The sequence below is a fragment of the Thermobia domestica genome, chromosome 15 (assembly GCF_964235325.1).
Source record: "Thermobia domestica chromosome 15, izTheDome1.hap1.1, whole genome shotgun sequence".
Taxonomy (NCBI): Eukaryota; Metazoa; Arthropoda; class Insecta; order Zygentoma; family Lepismatidae; genus Thermobia; species Thermobia domestica.
The window spans coordinates 30,628,342-30,653,355 of record NC_137468.1 but is presented as its reverse complement, the minus strand read 5'-3'; the positions used below and the strand labels follow the sequence as shown (position 1 = coordinate 30,653,355).

Sequence of the window (25,014 nt, the reverse complement as noted above, 5' to 3'; positions counted from 1 at the left end):
TGTAACAAGTTGGTTCATAGTTTTTATTTAGATATCTCATCAGACAGGAAGTACTTTCTTGAATGCTATTTCAAATTAAAGAATTCTATTGACACCTATTACATTATCAACTTGCTAAGTGATTCGCAGTTCAAGATTGTCAATTGAGTGTTTGTGTCAGATCCTACGTAGAAATACATACTAAGGACTTTTCACTACTCAATACAGGACAGGAGAGAAATCTTAGTATTGAACTACAAACGTATCCTATCATTTTTATTCTACACGGTGCACAAGCAGAGAATTTCATACACATAATCTCTTATATGGTCAGTTCTCTGTAGATGTGCCGAGGAAGATGTGAGAAATGCCTGAAACCATTCGCAGATTTTGTATCTTTCGGATGTTTTAACGTATGAGAATACGTGTTCTCTATTTATGTTTCAGCGAACCAGACATGTGGAAAATGTCTCTAGTTCGGCACTTTTGCCATGTAGTTTTACATTGCGTGATTAAACTGTAGTTGTTCGTTCTTTGTTTGTGCTGTCTAGTGTATAAGTGCTAATTACAATTTTTCTGTTCATAATGGAAACTATAGCATTTCAATCTTTTTTCTATGTGATCTGGCTATCCTTCCTGGGGGAAAAATAACGAAAGAGAAAGCATTGGGATTACAAGAGACAAAGAAATGTCGGATAAGAATTAATTTACCATCCTTGGAAAAGAGTAGATTTACTCATAATCGTGTGTTTTTACATAAAATGCTACACAATAAAATTGTCTATATTGACTTGGAGGGTGCCTCATCCAAACACGCGAGATCGAAATAACGTTTTTTTTTTTTTTTTTTCAATAAAGCTAGAACAAATAACTTAAAGAAGTCTCCTACATGGCGGATGCATGCTTCCTACAACCAGGTTCACTATTTTGGATCGACAATATATATTCTTAATGACAATGAGAATAAATTAAAAATACAACTTGATAAATTATGTTTAGGTAACGTATCTTGTGTATATTTTATATAGTAATAACGTACATGAATAGTCTTCATGATATTGTGTTACTTTGTTGGATTTAATTAGATAATATCGTGAATATTATTATTGTAACCTAGAATAATGTAATTAGGCATTGGTCTGTTGCATTCTTCTTCTTTAAATAAATAAATAAATAAATAACTGTGTATGCAGAAATTGAAGAAGAGTTGAAATCAAATTGCTAACAACGGCTTCAAACTATTGAAGACTTAAATAATGGAATTTCTTGTTTTCGGATCATACCAGGTAAGAGGGTGTGAATATGATACTAGATATAGAATTCTTGGTGTTGGATCCCGTTATATCTCGGACTTCGGGTTCCCATACCGTATGTTGATAGTCATTAGTGTAGACAAATACCAAAGCAGTTCCTTAACACACTTCCAGCGAAATACTTACCCTGTTGGCACTACTGGAAGCTGCTTCCGGAGCATCTATATCCTGCTGTTCGTCCTGTTCATTTGAGTTTTCTTGCAGAGATTCTAAATTATCTTCTTTCGGTCTCGTGATGAGCACTCCCGTTTCCTGTAATGTTCAATATTTATTAACTGTAAGTGTACAATTAGTATTAATTTTACAATGCGAGTAGGTATGATGCCTCTGGAAAAGCGACATACGTACCAACATATCCTTTTTTTATTATTTCTTTTGTGTCAGCGTATTCTATGAACCTTCCTCTACAATTACTGAGACTGTCTGGGTTCTTACGTTGGGATTGAAATTTCAGTTCGATCAAAAGAAGTAATGAGCATTATGTACTGCCCAAGTCTTGTATTCAAAACTAACAATTGGTGCATACGTCGTTCTGTTCTAGAGGCCTCAAGTTTCTTTGATTTGCATTATGAGTTAACGTTGAGATAATTGTCATTCATTATAATTGTGATAGATTTAAAAAATCGTCAATTTACATGATTTTGCTTCTGGTATTTATACATCTTACATTTCTGATGTACAGCGTCCAGAACTAGTAGCGGCGCTAAGCTCGTAATAGTAGGAGAACAAGAGGGGAGGCAAGAAAAATTTGGAGGAGGCGAGGCAACCATACTTGTTTTGCTTTGAATATTATTATTATTATTATTATTATCATCGATTATACACATTATTATTATTATTATTATTATTATTCACTGGTCGTACATAGAAAAATGAGGTGGGCAAAGAGGAAGCGAGAAAAAAAGCGCCGCCCCCTGTAGCGCCGCCACCATCCAGAACAAAATCGCACTGACTGATACGAGCACAGTAGCTTAGTGGTAGATCCTTCGTTTATCTTCAGATCATATGAGCTTGTGGTTGACCATATCTGAATGGGTTTTGTCGATAGTTCTTCATTTTCTTCCAATTTCTTAATTTCACAATTCTTTTACTATAATAACCATTCGTCTCATTTAAGCTGTACGGAGTAAGCAGAAGACTCAAGTAACGATTTCATTTAACTTTTACTTACTTAATGTAGTATGAAATTGTAGAACAATGAATATATAATTAACTTTTATATTTATTTGTACATATTTTATTGCTAGAAGAAACTTCTTTTTGTTTTGGTACTTCTGTACCGCAACGATGGATGCCATAAATATGTTATTATCTAAGAAAGAGCCATTGAGGAAGATAGGAGTTTTTATTGAAAATTTCGGCAATTATCATGACAGACTTATACCAAGATAAGCCAAAGTGAATATAATAGAACGATCAATACATTATTCATTTTCCTCGGGGCTCTCCCACTTTCTTCATTCCACCATTTCATTCATTTCTCATCATCACCGTCTCCTTCAGCCTAGCCGGCATAATCGTGGGACGTAAAACTTAAAGATTTAATTTCATTTACTGTTTTTAATTGAAATTACTGTTGGCAGCTTGACATAGCGATTTGGAGTTTTCTCTTTGAAACATTTATTGTTCTTGACCCCCGATACACCCTTTAATTAAATTACATGAGTCTTTTGGATTGGTATACATAAATCGTTAACACACACATACACACAAATCACTTTTGATATCAAGTAATAATAAAGTTGAGCTTACCTGAGTTTTTATTCGATCTTTATTCTTATTTGCAAAATTGTACAGGTACGTAGCCAAGAAGGAAATAGGATCTTTGGGTCTCTGGTTCGATACTTCTGTCAAGCCTTTTATAAGGGGTTCTCCTAATGCTAAAAAAATAGAAGAATTCATAAATTTTAGCATGTGATGACAAAAGTTAGATTCTTTAATGCTCAAAAATCAGAGCAGCTTTTGTACCCTAACGAACAATTGAACTCAAGTCATTAGTTTTACTTTGCTTACGCATTTTTTCTCCTGCAGCTGGCATGAAGGCCACAATTTTTTAAAATCGCCTTTATATATTCATATTTCAGAAATGTTTTAAAATCACCTTTATATATTCATATTTCAGAAATTATTTTGTGTGTGTATGTGTTATTAAAGCTAATTTTGTGTACACTTAAGATAAAACCTACTTCAAGTTGATTAATTTCTGGGATATGTACAGCTTAGCTCACGAATCTCTGCCACGATTGACGCCAACGAAGAATTTCCTCAAGAGATTCGTGAGCTAAGCTATAACAGTCTGATTAAGGTCTTTCTTATAAACATATTTTTTATTTGTGTTGAAGTCGAATCGTATTTAACCTCTACGAAAATCTGCATTAGAAAGAAGGAATTAAAGTTTAGTTCTTAACATGGATGAAACTATAAATATTCTATATATAGTATTTTGCAATAACAAAAATTAAGGACATTCACAGCCTGGTGATAACTTTTTATGGACAGAAAGAAAATGCATACGCTTAGATTTGCAGACGATATCGCGCTGTTGGAAAACATTGAGAAAAATTAGAGGTATATCTAAACGGAATGCGACAGATGCTTAGATATATGAAAATGAGAGTGACTATGTTTGTAAGTTCATAACTCTTGAACCACCCGACCAATCTCGATCAAATTTTCAACATAGATGAGGTTCGGGACGAGAATGTTTCTCATCATATCACTTTGAAGGTGCAACTTAGAGGAGGGAGGAGATCAGGAGCATCATTTCAGATTTTGCTTGGGGGGGGGCAAAACCCCTTGATATAAGTAGAATTTCGCGTTTTTCACTCATTTACTACCACTCTATTGATAAAATCTATATAAATCTCAAACTCAGGGGGCGGGCAAATGCCCCTGCCTGCCCCCCCTAAATGACGCCCCTGGAGGAGATATTTAAAAATTATTAAAAATGGCCAATATTAGTGTCGAATCTATAGTTTTCGGGATCACTGAGACGAGCAGTGACACTTCCGATCGCGTTTAAATCTAAATTCAGCCCGTTATGTCCAAAATGAAACGTATTCTCCCCGTGCAAAGAACGGGTATTCCGCTAGTTCAATATAAAGATCAACAACAGCAAAACGGAATTATAAAATGCACAAGAAAAATGAAGACTAGAATAGATCACCTGGCGGTAGAAGCGCATGAATTCTGTTAAGAAGTAAAATAACAAGGATAATGAAATGAAACAAGAACAAAACCAGAATAGCTCAAACGAAGATGGCATTCGAAGAAAAACAAAAGCTTTTAATTGGAAACCGACATACGTAGAACTGAAGAAATGTATATGTATGGATATGAGTCATGGATCCAAGGAGAAGAGGAAAAACGAAAAATGGAAGTCATCAAAGTGTGGTACTGCAGGAGAATGTTGAAAATTAGACGGGAGAATAAAGTTCAAATGCAAGAGTATTGGAAATGGTAGGAGCAAAGGGTAGTATACTGGAGAATGTTTCAGAAAGAAGAGATAAGATGATTGGACATATTATGAGACATGGAGAAATTGCACTATTAGCTATGGAGGGAAGACCAGAAGGAAAAATACCTAGAGAAGAGACACATTATGAGACATAGAGGAATTATGCTGTTAGATATGGAGGGAAAGGTAGAAGGAAAAATACTTAGAGAAGAGATAGGATGATTGGACACATTATGAGACATAGAGGAATTGCAATTTAACTAAGAAAACTTTGATTGAATTATACGGATCAATTAATACATGATTTAGGGAAGAAAAAATATAAGGAAAGGAAACGTCTTACGGGGCGTTTACACTTGGTCGATTTAGTCGCACGGCTAAATCGACTCGCTGCATTTGCGACTAAATCGAAGCAACTAGACCGAATGAGATCGATGGATGTGTACAATTGTTTCAACCGAAAATGAATGCTGCTTGTCGACTCGCTCTCCTCTGGTCGATTCGAAATTAACTGGCAATTTTAAAGATGTCCAAGCAAAAAGTAATTGGTACAATTTGCGGTGTTATAGCAGAAGAAAATAGAATCGACCACAGAAAATAGAACGTCTTTCAATTCAGTTGCTAGTCGATTAGTCGCTTTCGATCAACAAGCGATTAAGTTGAAGTCCCGTTTACACGGTCGATTAAGTTGAAAGTGACGTCAATTCAACTGAATTGAACGCAAATCGACTAAGTGTAAACGCCCCATTACTCAGGATAGGATAATCTGGAAAAATTGCATCAGACGAATCGAAAAATTGCTGAACTGAGAAAAAGATTGTATTTCGCAGAACGCGTTAAGCTTAATTAGAAGCGTTGTCACGTCATTGTGTTATTACTGATAGGTCACTTAACGATGCAAGTTCAAATATTTCATACATTACAGTCCCCAGCCATTCTCTTACCCCTCTGTCGGTTGTACCGATGAAAAGTTAAAAGGCATAATTGATATCCTCATGGATTTTTCCATTCATCGGTACAGCTCTATTAATATATCTGTCGTTTTCATCAGGGCATTTACTGGTCGCCAGATCGCCATTGGCAACGAAATATTTTAGTTTGACGATAGGCATTTGACCTTTACGTGGTCAAATGCCAAATGGCACAAAATTCTGACCTGGCTACTGTATTCAAACCTGGATTTTCGTGCCCAAGTTTACACTGGACTACTGTGTCATTTTTTCCAATAAATTTTATAGACCCAAGACATATGTAGTGAAAAGAGTTTATATAGCCCATATTGAATCGAAACTCTTAATCTGTACTAACTATATCAATTCCGGCTTCCTCTCCTCTCAACAGCAAAAATTCATTAAAAAAAGATAAAGAAAGTTGGACATCCTAGCAGGAAGAAGAGATAGATATAGCACACGTGTGATTGTATGGTCGATAAAAGGAGTAAATTGCGAGTATTGTCGGCAGACGACTCTGTCAGAAATGTCCAGACTAGATATACTCTACTAATTAGAATAAGAAACTAATATATATATCGGGTGTTTTAAAAATGGCGCTCATGGACCACAGAGCACTATGCTACAAATCAAAATAATGCGATAAATGTATATAGTTGTTTACCTTTCGGCCTCTCGTCTGGAGACACGAATTAAACTATGTGGCAACGTCACAGATAAAGAATCATATTGTAGACCTACCAATCCATCAAATAGTCACATCGATTATTTCCAGATGGTAGTTAAAGTCAATAGATGTTGGTACTAGCATCATCTACTAGCATAATAATCGATGGTAGCTTGATGGTTTCATAGAGCAATGCTAATGGTTCCAAGTTAATTTATTTATTTATTTTTATTTATTTATTTAGCCTTATTTTACATGGCGAAGTTAAGGCTCCTGCCTTGTCTCCAACTTGACCATGCAATACAATAGTATCATAATTAGTAATACAATAATAATAATAAAATATATAAAACTCCCAATCATACGTATACACACAAACACACACACGCGCGCGCGCATCACATCACATGCACACATAGATTACTTAGATTACTTCAAATAACCACATAATATAATCACATACATTTAGCGAACAAAAGAAATAAAAAGGTAGGAAGTATAAAAACCACCATTTTTTTTTCAGATATTAGTAAGCCTCTGCTTAGTAGACTTATGGAGGATCTGCTCAACCGACTTCTTAAATAGGTTGATTGACTGAGATTGTCTTGTGTTGGATGGAAGGTCATTCCACACACGGATAGTGGATGCAAAGAACGCATTCGAGTAGAATTTTGACGAATGTGGGGGAAGAGAAAGTAGTTTATTTACACCTGATCTTGTATTGTGGTCGTGGTGATCATTTAGTGGTTGCAATCGTTGAAATAAGTAGGAAGGTTGTTGAAAGCGCAGAGTCTTAAAGAGAAGTGTGAGTCGATGCAAAACACGTCTATCGGCAAGTTTCAAAAGGCCCAGCTTTCTGTAATATGGAGTTAAATGATTTGATCGTTTGAGATTATAGGCAAACCGTATACAGGCATTTTGGATACGTTGCAAACGGTACGCTAATTCTTCATTTAAGTCTGATACAGCTACATCACAATATTCAAGGTGAGGGAATATTAGAGATTTTACAAGTAGTAGCTTTGTTTCAGTGGGTAGAATTTTCTTTAGTCTAGTGAGTGAATGCAAAGACCAGAACGCTTTCTTACATACAGCGTTAATGCGAGGTTTCCACTCAAGGAATTGATCTATTATTACACCAAGATTTGTAACAGTTTCTGAAAATGGAATTGCCATATAGTAAAATTTTTAAGTCACCATAGCAGCTGAAGGAGGCCCTGGAGGGTATACCATTACATAGCATTTTCGCTTTATTTTGACCTGTAGAAGAGCAGTCTGCTGTCCGTGGGCACCATTTTTAAAACACCCGTGTTCTAAAATTGGCGCCCATGGACTGAAGATCACTATTCTAAAGGTCAACATAAAAATCATAATTAGTAATAGTATCATAATTAGTAATACAATAATAATAATAAAATATATAAAACTCCCAATCATACGTATACACACAAACACACACGCGCGCGCGCGCATCACATCACATGCACACATAGATTACTTAGATTACTTCAAATAACCACATAATATAATCACATACATTTAGCGAACAAAAGAAATAAAAAGGTAGGAAGTATAAAAACCACCATTTTTTTTTTCAGATATTAGTAAGCCTCTGCTTAGTAGACTTATGGAGGATCTGCTCAACCGACTTCTTAAATAGGTTGATTGACTGAGATTGTCTTGTGTTGGATGGAAGGTCATTCCACACACGGATAGTGGATGCAAAGAACGCATTCGAGTAGAATTTTGACGAATGTGGGGGAAGAGAAAGTAGTTTATAAAGCGAGAAATATACATAATTGTATACCTTTCGGGTCCTCGTGTGAAGATGGAAATTGCACTAAGTGGTAACGTCGCAGATAAAGAACCATTGAGTAATTCTATCCATCAAATAGTTACATCGATTCTTTCCAGATGTCAGTTAAAGTCGATAGACGTTATTAGCTAACAACCGATGTAAATGCTTGATGAATTCGTAGAACAACGCTAATAGTTCCAAGTTAATCTGCAACGTTGCCATATAGTGACATTTTGATTCCACATAGCGCCTGAAGGAGGCTCCAGAGGGTATATCATTATATAACATTTGTGTTTTATTTTGACTTGAAGAATAGCGCTCTGTTGTCTGTGGGCGGGATTTTTAGAACACCCAATGTGTATATATTATCTGCAGAATGTTCACGAAAAAATAACGTAAACTATGATATAAGGTGGGTCATAGGTAACTCACATGTTGCAAGATACTGTCCTTCTTCTGTCCAAAGCACTGGAAATTCGGACTGGGATGATGAATCTAGTTTTTGTGGCTGAGGTCCTTGATTGTTCTGTACTACTGGTTCTACAGGTGGTTCTGACTGTGGTTCTGTAAAATATTTATTTTGTTTTAAACAAAGTACATATCTCGAAGTCTTAGGCTCAACTATCAGAAAATATTAATATATAGATGTGCAGCACTCGTTACATATAAAAGGAGATTGTGAATTCATTAAAAAAAAAAAGTGCACGTAGAAAACACGTGATTCAATAAATCAGAAGCAAATTTTGTTTTGAATTAATACCCTTAATACTTAATATGTTAATGTTTCGTTAGTAATTTTACAAATAACTACAGTATATTTAAATTCTTGATATACCGTATTACGAATGAACTATATATATTTATGAATTTTGGTGCTTGCATAATTAAAATGTAATTACTACGGTATATTAAAAGATAAAATGTTTGCTATTTGCCATTTATCAAGATAAACCAGAGTGGAATTTTTTAAAGTTTTTTTTAACCATTTTTCTATAGATCAGTTTCTGAAGTTTAAAATTATATCCAGATTTATATTTTTTAAATGTTAAATACATTTTTATTGTACATAGCATTAAGAAAGTTACCAGAAGTTCCTTATTCATTCAGAAAATATTATGCTTCGTTACACGTACATTTGAAGGCATTAAACGAAAATCGGTGGCGTTTCATGAGGGAACTCACATCGGTAAAAAAAATTACAATTTTGTCTCTACAAACCAAGGGAAGAAAACTGACCTAAATTCCCATACAAGATTGAAAACAGTAAGTAAGTTTTCCTCCCTTAACTTCTAGCGATAAAGTTATATTTTTTACCGATGTGACTTCTCTCAGAGCCGCCACTGATAAATTCTTGCTTTCAGACCTCAAACGGCTTGTTTTGAAAGTGTAGAAAAGAAAGAGGAAAATAAATATAGTACTACAAAGAGAGAGAGAGAGAGAAAGAAAGAGAGAAATCCTATTGCGTGTCACTGATAGTTATTTTTATTGTTTTTAAAATTTTAAAAGTATGACACTGAGATACCACTGGCCTCTTCTGTCTAATATCCATTTCCTTTCTGCACTCTGTAGGTGAACTGTTCGAGGTTTGAAAGCTAGGAGTCTATGTAGTATCTTTAGTATATTTCTATCCCAAAAAGTCATGAGAATACTTTTATATTGAATTTCACGTGTTGACGCTGGAATTACATAGTTCTAATTCTATATATTTTTAAATATAAATTAACTTCTGTTCTGATCCTTAGATAATATTAGTAGAGAGTATCAGAAGAAAATGTTACATATTTTACAATTTACAAAAATATTGCGATTTGTGTAAATGACAAAGAAATGATATAGTTTTCAATTTGTTATTAATGAGATGATAGTTACTTTAAAAAAAAATTAACATATTATTCGTTAAAATAGATTTTATTTATCGTGATTAGCAACATATTATAAATGTGAAAGATTGTTTAAAAATTTATTGTAAGTGCTTAGTGGAAAGCTTATGCTGTTAAATATTTGGATCACTCTGCTTTGCATTAGCCAACACGTGTTACGAATTTAATTTAGCGTTAGTACATGTGTAAACTGGATTCGTGTTTTATACCCTGAAATTTTTAACCTTCTTTTACAAACAAGTTGGGGGTTTAAAGCAATTGAATAGCAGTCTCTTGTTTTTGAGAACATCATGCAAGGTTAAAGCTTCACAGTTATGATAAAGTAAGCTTAAATGGTGTGGTGCTGTGCATTCCACTTAGAACACGCCGTGCATTATAAGTTTATAAACGTTAATTCATCTCACTCTTTTTCGTCGCAGATCATGCTTATTATAAGTTGTAATATTGTATCAGAAATATAGATTATTGGATGAAAAAATCCTCTTTTCGTGTTTTAAGAACTAATATATATATATATATATATAATTAAAAGCGAGATTTTAAATGTTATCAATGTATATTTTCTTTAGTATTGAAGCATTTGTTTTAATGTGAAACTTTTAATGTACTAATTTAGAATGGAAGTTATTTCTTGTGCAGTAAAGGTGGTATTATTTTATTATTTGTAAAAAGTTTTTTTTTAATCTAAAACTTGTTTTCTTTGTTTCTAAAATTCTCTAGGTCTTCCGTACCAAAAATGAGTTGCTTTACTCTGTATGTTTTGTTTAAAAAATGTAATGTTTTATTGAATATTCTAAACTAAGTGTTCCGAATATTGAAAAGTTCCTGGCGTTACAGCGTACGAAGAGATGTGACCGGCTAGACAGCGTTTGGTTGCGTGATGTATGGTCAGCAAATTGCCTTCCTTCAATGTTTTTTAGTTTTCTAGGCTGAAATTCTATATTATTATAGTAAATCACAAATTTAGGGAAAATACTGCAATGATTCAATATAAAATCGCTTCTACCTAGAATATCCATGATTCCAATGATGTTGGTATTAGTTCAGTCTCTATTAAAATAAATTTCTCAGGCAAGTCTTAGGGGGTCTGGACTTGCTAGTTGGCTTGTGGAATTGATGTCTTTGGAGTGATGTATGGTCAGCATATCTGCTATCCTCGCCGTTCAGTACTTCTTGCAAGTAGCTCTCAACCATCCTCACGACGCTGAGTAGACACTAACAGCATCTGGCGAGTACGAACAGTCATCCATTTTTGCTTTGACTAGACCTTGCACTTCTTGATTTTGTTGATCCTACGAGAAGCGTTACTCCAGTACGGCTAGTGCATTGGTTAAAATTTAGTGTCAGCATTTGAGTTTCTTCAGTTTGAATAGGGACCTTTTATTGCCATTGCGTTTGCTCCGGAACTCTCAGTGGAAAAAAAAATTAATAGTTATTCAGGATGTTCAAAAGGTTACGCACGCCTTTGGGAAATTTAATGAATTGTTTTGGTTTCTTAAAGGTGCTGAATAACTAAGCAGTCATGGGCTATACGTTGCAACAGCATTTATTCATTGTAACAGAGTACATACTAGTTATGCTTTGACCCAGAGGACCTACACGGAGAAGTACGAAACAGATGCTCCAAACAAATCCTCCATCAAGCGGCTGTACGACAATTTTCAAGAGACAAGTAGTGTAGCGGACTCACCAAGAAGCGGTCGACCAAGGTTGTTAACATTATATACGAACGTACCCGATCGGTGAACATGTTGTAAGTCGAAAAACAAGTCAGTGTGACGACTTTCAAGCCAGTTCGGTCTCTCCATTGATAGTACACACATGGTTTTATTCAAGTGTTTGAAATTATACCCATATCAAGTTTGAGCGGTCCAGCAACTGCTACTTGAAGACATAGATGCCCGAAAAGACTATTATCATTTGTTCATGGAATCCGTAACGTCAGAAGGAAAAGAATTCAATAATTAGGGACGTGAAGTTTTCGTTTTAACGATGACATCGAAAACTTGAAAAAGGCAAAGTTAAGTATATAGATAGAAAGCCCCATATATGATAGAAGGCCGTTTTTGGTGTTTTTAAATCGCGAAATAACGCGAATTTTGTACTTTTTTCAAAATAACACCGAAATGCACCACATAAAACGATAGATTCGCGAAATCGGCATGTTTGCCGGTAATACTACTAAAATAACATAAGTTAGTTTCCAATTTGTGGGGAAAAGAAATGGACAAACTCAATATAGTTGTAGTGAAAATGAATTCCGCATTTTTGAATACACGGAAAAGGAAGCATTTGTATTTTCAGTTCTCCAGGAGAAATATACCCGAATGAGTAAAAAGCTCCTATGTTATTTCCTAGCCTCGTCCAGACAAGATGGAGTTCGTGGTTCCGTGCTGTTTTTTATTTAGCAACTTACATAGAAGATGCTGTGAAATTCTTCCAAAGAGAGGGCATGAGATGTATTTCAAATGCTGCAATGGGTTTTCTTTCCAATCTGAGCGCGGAAGAAGTGAGCGCGGTGAAAGCTTCAGCAATTTTTGTGCAAGGTAATGCCTCGGATCTAGTTCAGACCATTGAATTTCTGGAAGAATCGACATACGCCACTACTCACCTTCTGGTCGGTAAGCTTCAAGACCTTAAATATGGCTTCCGCTAAGTTAAAGGCGGAATCTTCTCCGATTTAACGACTTCAGCATTGTCGAATTTGCCTGAATGTCAGAAAGAATCTTACAAGAATGTTCACGATTTTGGGTCTGGTGTTACTAAAGAAGCTGGAAGATCTCGTGGAAATTGTCTCTTCTAAAGACGCGTTCCAGTTGCTACACCAAGTGTTCAACCCTCAGTGTACTCTTGAAAATAGTGTGACACCTGAATTTTAAAAGCTACTAAAACGGGTTGAATTAACTGTCACCTCCAGAGCTCACTAAAGCCTACTTATCCTTGAAAGATAGCGTGAGAAGATCGATAGATAACGGGAAAGAAGTGAATCTCCAGGAAACCCTCCTTGTACTGCAAAGTGAACACAAAGATTTTGCTGCTTGTACTCTTGAAGCAATACCTTTGCCAGCTTCCAACGTTGTTTCTGAAAGATATTTTTCAGAATACAACTCCGTAGTTACGTTAAGGAGGCAAAACCTTAAAGAAAAAAATGTGGAAGTATTGAGAATTTTATTCTTTGAAAAATAAGAAACATTGAAGTACCTAAATTCTCCATGAAGTGAAAATGTGTGTTGATAATGATATGAATTGCGTTTGATTTTTTGGAATTGTGAATTGATTTTTTTGAAGTGAAGAAAATGTTAAGAAACACTATTGTATAAATTGCGTTTTAGACAAGTATATTGTGAATTTATTTATTTATTTTTTTTAAGTGAAGAAAATGTTAAGAAACACTGCAGTGTGGTGTTTAATCGATATATGTATTGAAATCATACATTAAATAAATCCAAGTTTAGGAGGGATATTGAGCTATTTTTTCTCAGATGTAAGTCCAGAAATATAATTTATTCTTTTAAATTTAAGATGTCAAAATTTAAAACTATTCGTTTAATTTTAAAAATATATTTTATTTTAATAAGCTTTCACAGACCACTTTCTCTATGTCTACAATATACTTGCTTTTCGAAACCATTACAACAAAGCAAATAACCCCCTATTTGCTTGTATTAAATCGCGAAAAATAACACCGATTTTGGGCAAAAAATAACAGCGATTTCAGGGATAAAATAAAGCGAAAACTTCATGTCTCGCTTGAATAATTGATACTGAATTCTGAGACATGGTTTTATCTGGATAGATAGATATATTAGTGCCCAAAATTCTCAAATATGGACGAGTGACAGCCTACAGTGGTGAAAGAGTTGCCTCTGCATTCACAGAAAATTGACGTTTGATGTGCCAAATCACGTAGTTGCATGTGTATTACATTCTTTGAACAGACAATGACATTTGAATGTCGTAATAATAATAATAATAATAATAATAATAATAATAATAATAATAATACATGTTTCCATATGATTGCATAACTTTTTGAACACCCTGTAATACCGTAAAAAATGCAATGAAAAAGTAATATTTGTATTACTGTTGAACTTAACATAGTTAGTTTCGGTCGATTATAGTATTTGAGCTTTATGGTGAATTTAACTTGTGGCTTTTGTACTACATGCAAATAGCACGTGTCAATAAATATCATGAAAAAAAACGAAATGTTGCATTTAGTAATATCAGACGGTCTTGTTGTCTGTAGGCAAGCTAATCTACATTCGTGCATGTGTGTGCTTGTTTCTGAGAGGCAAGTATGCACAACAGAGAGAATCAGCATGCCAGTAAAATAGTTAACAAACAGAGCACACTTGAAGTTGGAAAGTCACACACGATGAAAGGAACGTAGGTACTAACCTAATTCTTTTATATTCTTCACCCACTCAGGATACCGTACGTCTCACCATCCGGCATCGCTTTTACTTTGTGCATGTATGTGTAACGTAATCTTTTGAAAATATAACTTTGACATTTTAATTAATAGCTATTGTTTCAGAAAATATGTATTGATAATAAAAGAACCATTTGTCTTTTGAACAATGTCAGTAAATGCATTGTATTATACATACGTTCATGTTTTTCTTACAGTCATAAGTACGAAAATGATTTTGTTCCTATTTGATAATTGATAAAAATAAGTTTTCTTTTTTACAAAAATATTTCAGCGTAAAAGAAATATAACAAAGACGTGTGTCAATTTTTCGATTAAATCTGAAACAAAATCTTTTACAATATTTTGTATATAGTTTTGTACATAAGTTTCTTCTTATTAAAAACATATTGGAAGCATGAAACAAGTTAGTTGCAAAATACTTCTAGAACATAGAACTTTTATGCACTGGCATGGTGATTCAGTCAGTGTGTAATATACTATATATTTCTATTGTAAAGCTTACTGATTTTTTTTGTCTGTACTAGTGTAACTAGATACTTCCACAATATCATTATCAGACAATCTAAAATTACTTCTGGAGTGCTTACCATTTTTATATCATATGATGCTTCAACAAATTTACCAAAGTATTTCTATTTTAGTACTTGCGTGATTTCTAACCTATTCTATACTAGAGATTATATTGCCATTCTTACCAACTAGGTACAATAATATATAATACTGCATGGGTGTGCATCTTGTAGTGTTCGGTGACCCACACTTAAAATACGACAGTTGCATGCATCACAACATGTAGAAATGTACAACGAAAAGCACACAGACATAATGCTTCATACTCCATACATACATGAGCTATTCGTATCCATAAGAAGTCTCAAAATGCTTGGAATAGCACAATGCGAGTGTTGGATATTGTATATTTCGGAACTCAATTCTAATAATGAAAATTATGATTAGTTTTCGTAATTGTTAAAAGAAAAAAAAATGTTCATATCATTTCTCTGTCATATACATCATGTGCTATCCCGCGGATAAATTTGTACACAATCATGATTTATAATAATCAGTTATAATTATTAAGTCACTGACACTGAATCACAAGTTATTTTTCAGCATTCTTTTTAAATATATTTGAGAAAATCCCTTTAAATTGTGCTCCTAACCCGTTCTTTTCCTGGTGAAGGATATTTGCTATGTTATTGTAGAAAGTTTGCATTATGTCAAATTCTGTTGTTCCAATGCATGCTTTGTTTGTGATTTTAAATGTATCTTTGGTAAAATTCCTGTCTTTGGAAATGATGGTAATCTCTTCCACGTGGAGTTGTTGTGCGTTACACAACTCTTGAAGTTTTTCGAAATTTCTCCCGAATTTCGGCAAGTGAAGGGTTACTGAAACTTTCAAAGTAGTTCCAAGATTCACTGGACTAGCAGTAAGGAAGCCCAACATTTTGTCATGTTTAAATTGAATTTCAGCGTCCATTTCTCGCATGGCGGACACAAGTCGTCCATACACTTCACCAAAATGTCCGTTATTTTGTACTGAAAACATTCGTAGATGATCTTCGTAATTTACCCACGCTATAAGATTCATTCTTTCATTAAAATATGCCCCACGTCCTGTAGGCCAATGCACAAATATTCCGGCTGCTTGAAGGAATCTGTCACTGTCGTCAAAGAGAAATTCATTCTCTATTAGCTTTTCTCGTGCTTCTTCGTTTATATCCTGAAACTGGTAATATGTTCCTTGAAGCTCAAGTTCTGTGAATGAAGGGAACACTCCTGACAACTCGTGTTCCACAATTTCTAGTTGAGATTTATTTAAACTTCCTGGAGGTGGATATGCTGCTAGGTTCCGAGAACATTGTATTTGTGTGGTCAATACATATTTCCCTGACGGGTCCAGGTCTTCGAATACATTTGGATCTCCGTAATCAATGCGTCGTGGATGTCTTTGTGGGGGACCAGCACCATCGTGGCAGTCACGAATTATTGGCTCTAACAATTCCGCAAAAACTGTATAGCTTTCATAGTCTGGCACGTATACACCAATTTCAGAATCTGGCTGTTTGACTCCGGATTTAATCACGTCTAATAGGCTGTGATCCATTCGTGTTAAACGTGTTTTGAGTTTGTCAAACACTTGTCGAGTCATATGTTTCCGTAGAAGAGAGTTATATTCTTCCGGTGCTCCGTGAAGCAACTTGTAGCAACGTTCCAGCGCCGCCAGAGTGGAACTGTCAACATCTCGTCTTCCAGATGCGTTGCTTGGTACTGAGGAAGAAGCAGTAATCATTGCCATTGGACAAAAATATAATTTATAATATAGATTTTAGGCAGATTAATATTTAGGTCTCTCGAAAATGATTGAATCAAGGTGTGAAATGGTTAGAGATATCTGGTACCTGATAGCGATAATTGTAAACTAGGTATAAATTAGTCAATTCCAGCTGGATGCTCAGTGACGTCACGTCTTGCTTCTAACCGTAGAAATCACAAGAAGAGAACAAGGAGCAGGAAATGTGGCCTTGAGGAAGAACAATGGTAGCAGGCAGTAGAGAACATTGAGGATTTTGCAAGTTTGTTACTTGTGTATCCATGACTATGCGTCTCATTACCAATATTGGTTTATTCCATTTCCGTATTTAGTCACCTTTTTTTTCGGTGTCTCTTCTGTCTCTGTCCTTCCTTCAATTGTAAATATGTGCCCTACGTCATTCATTTACTGTTTGCAAATGACTGATATAGACGAACAAAACCAATAAATGGAAGTCGTCCTTACTGGTTGGCATCACTTGATATTCAGTTATTCCTGATAGCAGAAAATAAGATATGGACTAGTTATGTAAGGTAATTATCATAAGCTACTTTAGACAACATGGTTCCTAATGTGTATTTAGCGTTTGGATTACGCCTGTTGGATAAAACGAAGCATCCGTTAAAAGCAAGATATTTACCGATACAGATGTCCCATCAGAGATTATTCATCAGTTCTGTCGTTCTAGTTCAAATTTCTGGTTCGGACAAGCCGTTATGAATCTTCCACAGCGGCGGCGACAATGCATTGAATGGGAGAAGCTTGAAGAGCAAAAGGACTGCATAAACAATTATTTTTTAAAAAAAATCTTCGTGTTCATTTTGTGTTCTGCTAATAGTAAGATTGATCTCAATCATTTTCGAGCAGACTAAATGAAATTAGAGTATAATATAAAATTATGATTTCAATCGTATTCCTAGAAACGTTTTCTTGTTAATAGATGTTTTTTCCTGGGTTTGAATTAAGTGCAAAATCTATTTAAGAATTTAGAAGTCCAAATAGTATCCGTAAAAAGCTCTATTATATCTCTTATAATCATGCACTAATGCTTATGGTTTTTAGCCTTTCAACATCCTTCTGAGTGTGAACAGAATCGTAGATCACCGTTGTTAATTGCTCGATTTTTTTTTTCAATTGAAAGAAAAATGATTTAAATACGATAAATATAAACTTTTTTTTAACAGTTAGTAATATTGTAAGTTTATTATTTATTTAGAAACAATACTGATTTTATTGCTAAAGCTAACGCATTAGCAGTGGAAGAGCTAGACATTCTTACTCTCTTTGGAACCCCCAGTATTTTGTTCCTAACTCATCATTAGGAGTTCACTCAATTTTCTTCATTTTGTAATAAGACTTTCGATTGATACTTAGAATAAAACGTTTGGATGAGCTTTACAGGTTGAGGAATGTAACTTGTGCATTGTTCTCAAGGATGCAGTAATGCCAGTGACGCCCAGCACTGGCTTTAAGGCTGGAGCTTCGCTTCAGATTACTATGAGCATGGTATACACTAACCTTGCTCTTTGTAAATTTGACTTGATTTTCTTAAAATACAAACTATAATATCCAAGGATCTTATAAAATAGAGGATCTGCCCTTACAACAAAATCTTGAAGCCATACGTCACAGTTTCGCCACCCCTATTCTGCCCACTCTGCCCACTCTGCCCAATAGGATCGCAATGTTTTGAGCCAACAATAATGGCGGAAACGAAAGTAGCCAATCAGATGATGTTGGAAACGAGAGTAGCCAATCAGACGTGCCGATGCTCGGTTGTTTTTTGGCTTCATTGATTTAATAGGATGAAGATACATATGAGCAGATCCTCTATTTTATAACATCCTTGATAATATCAGTAAATAGTGATTCAAGTTGATTTTACGGTCTCTCTCTCTCTCTCTCTCTCTCTCTCTCTCAAAAAAAAAAACCTTCCACGGTTACGTCCTTTAAGCTAACGGAAACGGATGATTAGTGAAAGTGAATGGTGGAAATATAATGTGGGAGAAAATGGGAGAAGCTTGAGGAAACCAAATGACACGATATTGTCCATTATAAACTCTCATGGCCTGAGAACAAACCAGGGACTCCTGGCCTGAGCACTTTATCACTGAGCTACCATACAGACACCACCTACACTTCTAGGGTGTCTCAAAAGTGTCATCATAATGGATTTCTTCATTACGGTGCTGATGTGCGAGACTACTTAACCACAGTTTCCAGGACACTTGATAGGTCGCTGAAATTGTGTGAGTGACCAGAGCGAAGTCTAGATCTGACAGAGCCCTGTCCAGGTGACTAACGCGTGTACCTTTAGTGCATGTAGTCCCATGTACACACGGAAAAGAAAGTATTTGACAGTTGACAAATTTTCTTTTGCCAATAACTCAGGAACAAGTAAATTAATTTGGATACTTTTGTTGTTATCCTTTGAACAGTGATAATTTGAAAACTTGCCAAAATTGGTGTTCTAATATGTTAATTTATTGTTGAGCTATTAGGGAAAGAAATTTTGTCAACTGAAAAATACTTTCATTCGTGACTGTACGATTCCCAGTGGAGAGCATTAAATATTCGAACACATTACGGTGGTTCAGATTACGCCTTAAACCATAGGTCTATGTCTTATATAGCCAGCCGTTAGTGGCTGAAAAGGGACACATTAAACTTCAGCAAACAGACCAGATACCAGGTGACTTTATTTTTGGAGACTCTTAAGGAACATTGTGTACACTTAGAAGATAGTTGATCTTCAGGACCCTAGCGTGTGGAATAATGCATGGTTATCAGTCGATCAACTGGTTGTTAGTTCGTTTCAAACACACTCACTATTATTCCAGACACTAGTCCATGTATATATAATAATAACATGTATAAAATCCTTTCAAATATTCTGTTAGCAAGACTGACCCCATACGCAGATGAAATTATTGGAGATTATCAGTGCGGATTTAGACGAAATCGATCAACTATCGACCAAATATTTACCATTCGCCAAATACTCGAAAAAAAGTGGGAATACAATACCCCGGTGCATCAACTATTTATTGATTTTAGAAAGGCGTACGACTCGGTTAGGAGAGAAACATTGTACAACGTTCTTGCAGAACTTGGAATACCGAGAAAGCTAATTAAATTAATTAAGATATGTTTAAATGAATCCCAAAGTAAAGTCCGGGTAGGAAAATTTTTGTCCACGAGCTTTCACGTCGAAAATGGCCTGAAACAAGGAGATGCGTTGTCGCCATTATTATTTAACTTCGTTCTGGAATACGCTATAAGGAAAATCAAAGATAGCAATCAGGGCCTAGAGTTGAACGGTGTTCACCAGGTTATGGCATATGCTGATGATGTAAATTTAATAGGGGATGATAGGAGAACAATAGAAAGAAATGCAGAGATCTTATTAAACGCTTGCACTGACATGGGTTTACAAGTAAATGCAGAGAAAACTAAATACATGGAAGTGCGTCGGGACCGGAATACAGCAAATTATGGATGCGTTAAAATATTAAATAATACTTTTGATAAAGTGGATACTTTCAAATATCTAGGATCAATATTAACAGACGAAAATCATATTCACGAAGAAATTAAATGTCGACTTAAAGCAGGGAATTCGTGTTACTATTCGGTTCAAAATCTCTTGTCGTCGCGAATTCTGTCGAGGAATTGGAAACTTAAAATATACAAAACGATAATCATGCCTGTTGTTCTGTATGGCTGCGAAACATGGTCACTTTCTCTGAGGGAAGAACATAGACTAAAAGTATTTGAGAACAAGATCCTGAGACGAATATTCAGACCCAAGAGGAACGAGAATGGGGAATGGCGGAAACTTCATAACGAGGAACTACATAATTTATATGGTTTACCCAACATTGTTAGGGTCGTTAAGTCTAGGAGGCTCAGATGGGCGGGTCATGTAGCTAGAATGGAAGAAAGTAGAGACGCATTCAAAGTCTTGAACGGAAGACCAATCGGAAAACGACCATTAGGAAGACCTAGGCGCAGATGGGAGGACAATATTAAGATGGATCTCACAGAGATTGGGATACAGAGTAGAAACTGGATGCAGTTAGCTAAGGATAGATGTCAGTGGAGAGCTTTTGTGAACGCGACATTGAACCTTCGGGTTCCATAGGCCATAGAGTTATATATATATATATATGTATATATATATATATATATATATATATATATATATATATATATATATATATATATATATATATATATATATATATATAGTTGAAATATATAATGTTCGTTCCCTTTTCACTGCATAAAGACAAGTACGCCAACCCAAAACCAAAAGTGCAATCTGCTATCTCCGAATGGATTCAGCTAGTTCAAGGAGTACACGGTAGCTCGGTGGAAGAGCGCTTACCTCTGGTGTGTACGGTCGCTGGTTCAATTCCTGGCCAAGTAAGTTTGTAGTGCACAATATCATGTTCTTGGGTTTTCTCGGGGAACTCCCCTTTCCTCCTATATTCTCATTCCGCCAATTTTTCCATCATCGTTCACTTGTCTTAATCGTCTCCCTTAGCCCAAAAGGCATAACCGTTGGACGTTATAACTGAAAGATTTCATTTCATTTTTCATTCATAGTAATGACGGACAATTATAAAATAACTTAAACTAAAGCTTTTGTGATTTCCACGTAATAGCGTTGCAGGTTTAAAGATGACCTTGCTGTCCAGCGGTTTAGTGCCTACTGTAGCTCGCATCAGTAACCTAGTAGGTTATAAGCACCTGGCGAAGTAAACATATGATCAGTGATACCCATGTGAATAGCCTATTTTTTTCAAGGCTTTTTGTTCTTCGTTCTTATTTTTGAAATAATAATAATAATAATGCAACAACTATATTATGTCATCCATGTTCAGCAAGAATTCTGTTAACTTTGCACTGCAAACTCGATTTGGTCTCCTGAATCCAAAATAATATAGTGCAGATGGTCACTTTTTAGTTATTATTATTATTATTTACAAGAATCGTAAAAATGATCTAATATTGTGCTTAAATTTCTAGAAGTTAACCCCCGTGTATTAGATAATCGCGTCTCACTGAAAAATACAAAGACTTCACACAAGATGGGATCAATTTCTAAAAGTAACCCCGCTTCACTAAAGAATAGAAAGACTTGAAGCAAGAAGAGCTTAATTTCTAAAAGTTGACTCCCATATAGTAATTTGCAGGTCATCTAGGATGCATATTTAAATGTAGAAAAGAACTCACTTTGGATCCGGTGCTACTGTATTCCTGTTAAAACTCCATCACTGAATATTACGGACGGCTCAATCGGAGGTTTAAATCAAACATCACTACGTAAAATTATAGCATTCTCATCTATTAATCAAGGGTACAGTAGCACCGGATATAAGGCGAGTCCTTTTCTATGTTCACCCTTGTAGATCAGATCAGAGGTTCCCAACCTTTTTTTGACTGACGACACATTTTTACTAAACGTCCAGGACATTACGACACACTTCTTTGATATTTTTATTATAAATAATAATAATAATAATAATAATAATAATAATAATAATAATAATAATAATACCTATTATAAATAGAGAAACCAATTAGTTTTTATAAAAACTCTGTGTAGCACTGAACATTATTGCTAATGCTGGAGGTGTTGACTAATATAGTCTGTCTCGATTTTAACTAATTATTATTATTCATGATTTTTAAATTCTAAAATTTCGCGACTCATCTTAAGGAACTGCGTGAGACACCAGTGTGTCGCGACACATCGGTTGAGAACCACTGGATCAGATAATCACGCGTCACTACAGGAAGAAAGATGTCTCAAAGAAGGGCTTAATTTCTAAAAGTTAAATCCTATATAATAGATAGTTCCGTTTTACTAAAGAATACAAGGAATTCACATCCGAAAAATCAACCTTTCTGCTTGAAGCAGCTAACACTGGCTATTAATCATACTAGGTGCCTTAAAGATAAAATAGGTGAGAACTGCATCTGGGAGGCAAACCAATGTGTGCAAGGAAAGAATATATTTCATAGCAATGAAAGCTGAGATGAGTATTTACCTTTGTTGTTAAGTGCTTCATCTGCAATGTGAGAAGGAGCTCCGAATTCACGTAGAAGATCCTTGTGTGTTAACTTGTCTGGATTTTTCATGTAGTACTCCGCTGTATGATCCCTCTGTAATGCATTTGATTCTAAGTTAGAATCTCAGTAACACAAAACTTCCATACATTTAAACGCGAAAAAATGTATAAAATGAATTTATGTTATAGTTGCTTAATGTTGATAGGGTACATATCAATAAATTAAAAAAAAAAAAAAAAAAACCCAGCTATCCATATAACAATTCGACTCGTACGTTTCAATGATCAATTGCCGTAGTCATCAGTGCGCTTTCCTTAAGAAATCATATTGCTTGTAGAATTACATATTCGAATTAGTTTCTTTCATTGTGAAAATAGTGTTAAAGGATTTTTAAATTACTGCCTTTAAATTTCTTTGTCAAGTTAAAGAAGCCTGTCAGCGTTAATTCTTAAGGAACACGCAGTGAGGATGACGCTAATTGATCGTTCAAACGTGTGCGTACAAATATTACAGTGCTTTCGGTGAGTATTTTTGTTTGATTATGTTATAATTGTTAATGTACGAAAAGACAACAAATTCAAACTGTGTAAAGTTTTTACTTTGAAAAGACAATTTACACACACATTGATCGGATGTTTTCTTCTGATTGTAACTAACTCTACTATTGACCTAAGGAACCTGAAGGTTCATCGTCGCAGAAACATTAATCTGTTGGATTATATTTCGCGCCAAGTTTTCTACTCTAGGTTGTATTACCCATCTCCCTAAAATCCCCCAATAGTCATTGAATTATATATATATATATAATATACACTCATATTGTCCATTCACTTTCTAATTGGCAGAGGTTAAAAATCGCAAGTAGCATAAGAGTTGTGTAATGCCTGCAATTTGTCCGTATACTGGGTGATGTCTTTTGCATATTTTTAAAGAACTCATAAATTGAATTACATATTTCTAATGAACTCATAAATTGAAATGCATATTTCTAAGTAACTCATGGAGTGAATTACATATTTCTAAAGAACTCATGAATTGAATTGCATATTTATGAGGAACTCGTAATTGAATTGCATACTTCTAAGGAACTCATGAAGTGAATTACATATTTCTAAAGAACTCATAAATTCAATTGCATATTTCTAAAGAACTTATAAATTGAATTGCATATTTCTAAGGAACTCATGGAGTGAATTATGTATTTCTAAAGAACTAGAATTGCATATTTCTAAGTAACTCATGGAGTGAATTACATATTTCTAAAGAACTCATGAATTGATTTGCATATTTATGAGGAACTCATAATTGAATTGCATACTTCTAAGAAACTCATGAAGTGAATTACATATTTCTAAAGAACTCATAAATTGAATTGCATATTTCTAAAGCACTCCTAATTGAATTGCATATTTCTAAGGAACTTATAAATTGAATTGCATATTTCTAAGGAATTCATGAAGTGAATTACATATTCCTAAAGAACTCACAAATTCTAGAGGCAGTGTTCTTGTTCTATATAAGTGCAGACACATTCAACATCGAACAAGAAAGAGAGAACTATCGATTCTTTGCTGAAATTATATATAGTTTGCACGTTTTGATTTCTTGGTGGAACACTTTTATCAACCTACATCCCATGGTACGACTAAATCAAACCATTGCAACTGAATTAAAGTAATGTGTAAAGGATCTAAATACAGACAAAGAATACATACAGACTAGACTATTCTTATATACACTGTGGAAATTCATTTTGGTCGTTTACACGGTGAAATAACCAATCAGTATTCAATTGAGCGCTGCCATCGGTTTTCGCACCTTACGTTATAGATTGTCATTCTAATCAGGGCCGGATTTAGAGAGGGTGCACGTGCATCCCCCTCCTTCGTTGTAAATACACACTATCTAAAATCAGAAGCTAGCAGTGAAGAAAGCAACACTTTTCGAAACTTCTGCCATCATGTTTCGTTTAGGGCTTAAAAGAAAGCAGAGTTTTGCAAAAGCAATAGTTTTAAGTCGATTTTCTGAAGGTTGAAGAAAAAGGATTCACCAAGCAAAATAATTTAACATTTGTCAAGTAGGGATGAAAACAGAAGCCAGGAGGAGAGAATATTTTTTTTCTGCATATCACTTG

General features: G+C 34.8%; 2 protein-coding genes and 1 pseudogene across 6 annotated transcripts in view; 1 reads left to right on the top strand and 2 right to left on the bottom strand.

Moving 5' to 3' along the window:
* The window catches only part of LOC145672160 (uncharacterized), a 315,761-nt gene that overhangs the window by 41,123 nt on the left and 249,624 nt on the right, over nucleotides 1–25,014 (top strand). Inside the window, exon 4 of one of the 5 annotated variants that reach the window (XM_081741505.1) lies at nucleotides 11,546–11,571. The exons of the other annotated variants lie outside the window; for them this stretch is intronic. Within the exon in view, the coding sequence (XP_081597631.1) occupies nucleotides 11,546–11,556 (11 nt within the window). The 3' untranslated portion in view covers nucleotides 11,557–11,571. Of the gene's footprint in view, nucleotides 1–11,545; nucleotides 11,572–25,014 lie in introns of those variants that run through there. 5 annotated transcript variants of the gene reach the window in all.
* LOC145672159 (uncharacterized) overlaps nucleotides 1–25,014 on the bottom strand; it is a 155,471-nt gene that overhangs the window by 13,976 nt on the left and 116,481 nt on the right. The window contains exons 14-17 of the mRNA XM_081741499.1: nucleotides 22,859–22,973; nucleotides 8,597–8,728; nucleotides 3,045–3,172; nucleotides 1,419–1,544 (exon numbers count right to left, since the gene is read on the bottom strand). Coding sequence (XP_081597625.1) covers nucleotides 1,419–1,544; nucleotides 3,045–3,172; nucleotides 8,597–8,728; nucleotides 22,859–22,973 — 501 coding nt within the window. The remainder of the gene's footprint in view (nucleotides 1–1,418; nucleotides 1,545–3,044; nucleotides 3,173–8,596; nucleotides 8,729–22,858; nucleotides 22,974–25,014) is intronic.
* LOC145671978 (arginine kinase Lit v 2 pseudogene) lies at nucleotides 15,588–16,784 on the bottom strand (annotated as a pseudogene).